The sequence below is a fragment of the Papaver somniferum genome, unplaced genomic scaffold (genome assembly GCF_003573695.1).
Source record: "Papaver somniferum cultivar HN1 unplaced genomic scaffold, ASM357369v1 unplaced-scaffold_125, whole genome shotgun sequence".
Taxonomy (NCBI): Eukaryota; Viridiplantae; Streptophyta; class Magnoliopsida; order Ranunculales; family Papaveraceae; genus Papaver; species Papaver somniferum.
In genome coordinates, this window is record NW_020621603.1 from 8,304,970 (window position 1) to 8,307,714 (window position 2,745).

A 2,745-nucleotide genomic window follows, 5' to 3' on the forward strand; every position below is an offset into this window, starting at 1 on the left:
ATGTGAACACTCATTCGAGTCAAAGGGTTGTGGAATGAGAGAACACTTATTCAAGTCAAATGAGTTTGATAAAAAAAAAACACCAAATTATATGTTACCATGGAATGTGAACACTCATTCATTCACACAAGCTCCTTCATAAACACTCTTTAATACGAAGGAGCATGTCACGGTGGAAACTAAGAGGCCGATGATCAGTCGTTTGGGGGAAAATTTTGTTTTGAACAGCTAATCATATGTTTCTCAATCTTTTTTCTAGTTTTTTTATTGGTTTAAAACTATTTTGACTAATTATTAAATTAATAAAAACCTAATTGAACTGTTGATGTTTAGTCTCATGGGTAAAAAAAATTGTTGAAGCGCCTCAACATCAACCTCTTAGTCTTTCACAATTGCTCTCTCACGGTCCAGAAATTACTCTTTCACCTAGTCGCTCGGTCAATCTGAACGTGAGTAAGCAGGGACGGCACTGGGAGTGGCTTAGGGGTGCTCCAGCCACTTACCCAAAAATCATTTTTTTCATGTGTATTTTTTGAAAATAATAATAATACACCCCCCCCCCCCCCGCTTAAGAATTTAGTATTTAACCCATAGTATTATTTTAGCGCACCTAGACTTCAAATCCTGCTTCTATCGCTGTGAGTAAGTGTTCTTAACACTTATTATATAGTCCTTGCTCTTATTAACTAGGGCCAACTTGATATAATTTTCGTTAATAATTACAAATTACCAAACCTAAAATTTTCACTCAGGTTGTTAAAAAGTAAAAGAATTGCTTTTTTTTCTTTTTTTTTTATAAGACTTAGTTTTATGGGCTAGATCGGAACTGCATGTTCTTTGTTTCTTATTTGTATTGCAATGTTGTGCACTACATCTGCAAGTGTAATTGCTAATTTAGATCCACTATTTTCTAAATTAGCAGCAGGACAACGACGTGATGCAAAGTAGGAATCTAAAAAGTGCTTTTGTGAAAGAGAGATAACGTGAGTCATTATCACTCTTGTTTAATTGTCAAAGGATACTTAATTAGCCGGCCTAAGTAACTTTGGAAGCACGAGTCTGTTTGACCTTCTTCCTGTATGTTTTTATCCGATTTTTTAAATTTTGTATCCACGTGGAGCAGCATGAACCTGGAATATTCATGTCTCTGTTGTTAGCCACGTTGTATTCTGCTCAGTTAGTAGGACCCACCAAATCAATTGATATCATTAAATTACGGTCAAAAGAAGGGAAATCCTGAATTAGAGCCCAAGGCACGTACATTATCTAAGCAATTACGTATAAATCTTTGGTTTTTAATTTCTGCGTGTCATACTTCCAACGCGGCTCTCCCATCAAATTTTTTTTTTTTTCTTTTGGTAACAAGACTTTATTAACAGAAAGTAGCTGGGCCTCACAAAGCGGGGGAAAGCCCTCCCCACAGTGTCACTATACAACAAAAAATTCAAAAAAGAAGGACACTCGACTCAGATTTGACGACACTTCTTCGTAGCAGCCTTTTTAGAGAGATAATCTGCCACATTGTTAGCTTCTCTATATTGATGGCAAAAAAGAACACTATGAAACGTCCTAGCTAATAAATGGATGTCCTGGACCACAGTCTCAAAAAATCGAGAAATATCCACAAGTCTGTTACATACGTCTATAATATACATAAAGTCGTTTTCTACAACAAGGTTAAGGATGTTAAGGCTACGAGCTAACTTAAGACCATCTCTGATGGCCAAGAGCTTGGCCATGTTGTTACTGTTTCTGTACAAGTAGATAACATAAGCTCCCTTGAATTTGTCGCCTTTATCCCTAATGATCCCACCTGCTCCTGCAAAACCAACATCATTTGAAGCTCCATCAGTATTAAATTTCATATAGCCAAGAGGAGGGGGTTCCCATGAGATGTTAATACAAATAGCCTTATGAGTAGGAGAGGACTTGTCTGCGCAAACATCATTGAACATAGAAACATTATAAACAGCTTTCGAGTACACATAAGACCAATTACACCTGATATTATCAAAGATGGCTTTGTTTCGCTGGATCCAAATTTGCTGCAAATTTGGAAAAAATTCAGACCACTTAAGATTTTGAGAATACGCTGCAGTAGAATTATTTAAGCATAACCAGTCCAAATTCACGACATAATATTGAAGAATATCACCCCATTTAAGTTTCACCATGTTCCACAACTCCTGAACCTTGGGACAGTAAATAAAAAGGTGTTCTAAAGTCTCCGGGTGATGCTGACAAAGAGGGCACAAACTGGTGTCAATAATACCTCTATTAAAAAGAACAGCTCTAACAAGCAACTTACGATGAGCAATGACCATAAGAAATGTTTAATTTGAGGCTGGATCTGAAGTTTCCATAGTCGCAACCATTTACATCTGTCCACATCAACACCGTGATTTTATGTACAAAGAAATTTATACATACTTTTCACGGATACTGCACCACTCTTATCTTCACCCCAAACAAGTTTATCATGCTGCACTAGGAGGATAGGAATGGGAATGGACTTGATATTTTCCAAAATATGAGGAGGAACAGCTCCTTCAATTCTGGATGAATCCCAATCATTAGAGGGAGAAATAAGGTCAGCTACTTTAAGACCCTTTAGATCATTGTCTAAGTCATTAACTATCTCAGCAAGGGGAACTCTAGAAACCCAAGGTTGATCCCATACATTAATAGACTGCCCATTTCCGATACACCATTTCAGACCACATTTGATGATATCCCTACCTTTCA

The 2,745-nt window shown here is 37.0% G+C and overlaps 1 protein-coding gene across 1 annotated transcript; it reads right to left on the minus strand.

The window, feature by feature from the left end:
* Window positions 1-1,466: 1,466 nt before the first annotated feature.
* Window positions 1,467-2,324, minus strand: LOC113331283. Its single transcript, XM_026578008.1, has one exon. It carries the CDS (start codon window positions 2,322-2,324, stop codon window positions 1,467-1,469), a length of 858 nt encoding a protein of 285 aa, XP_026433793.1.
* Between the last annotated feature and the right edge of the window lie 421 nt (window positions 2,325-2,745).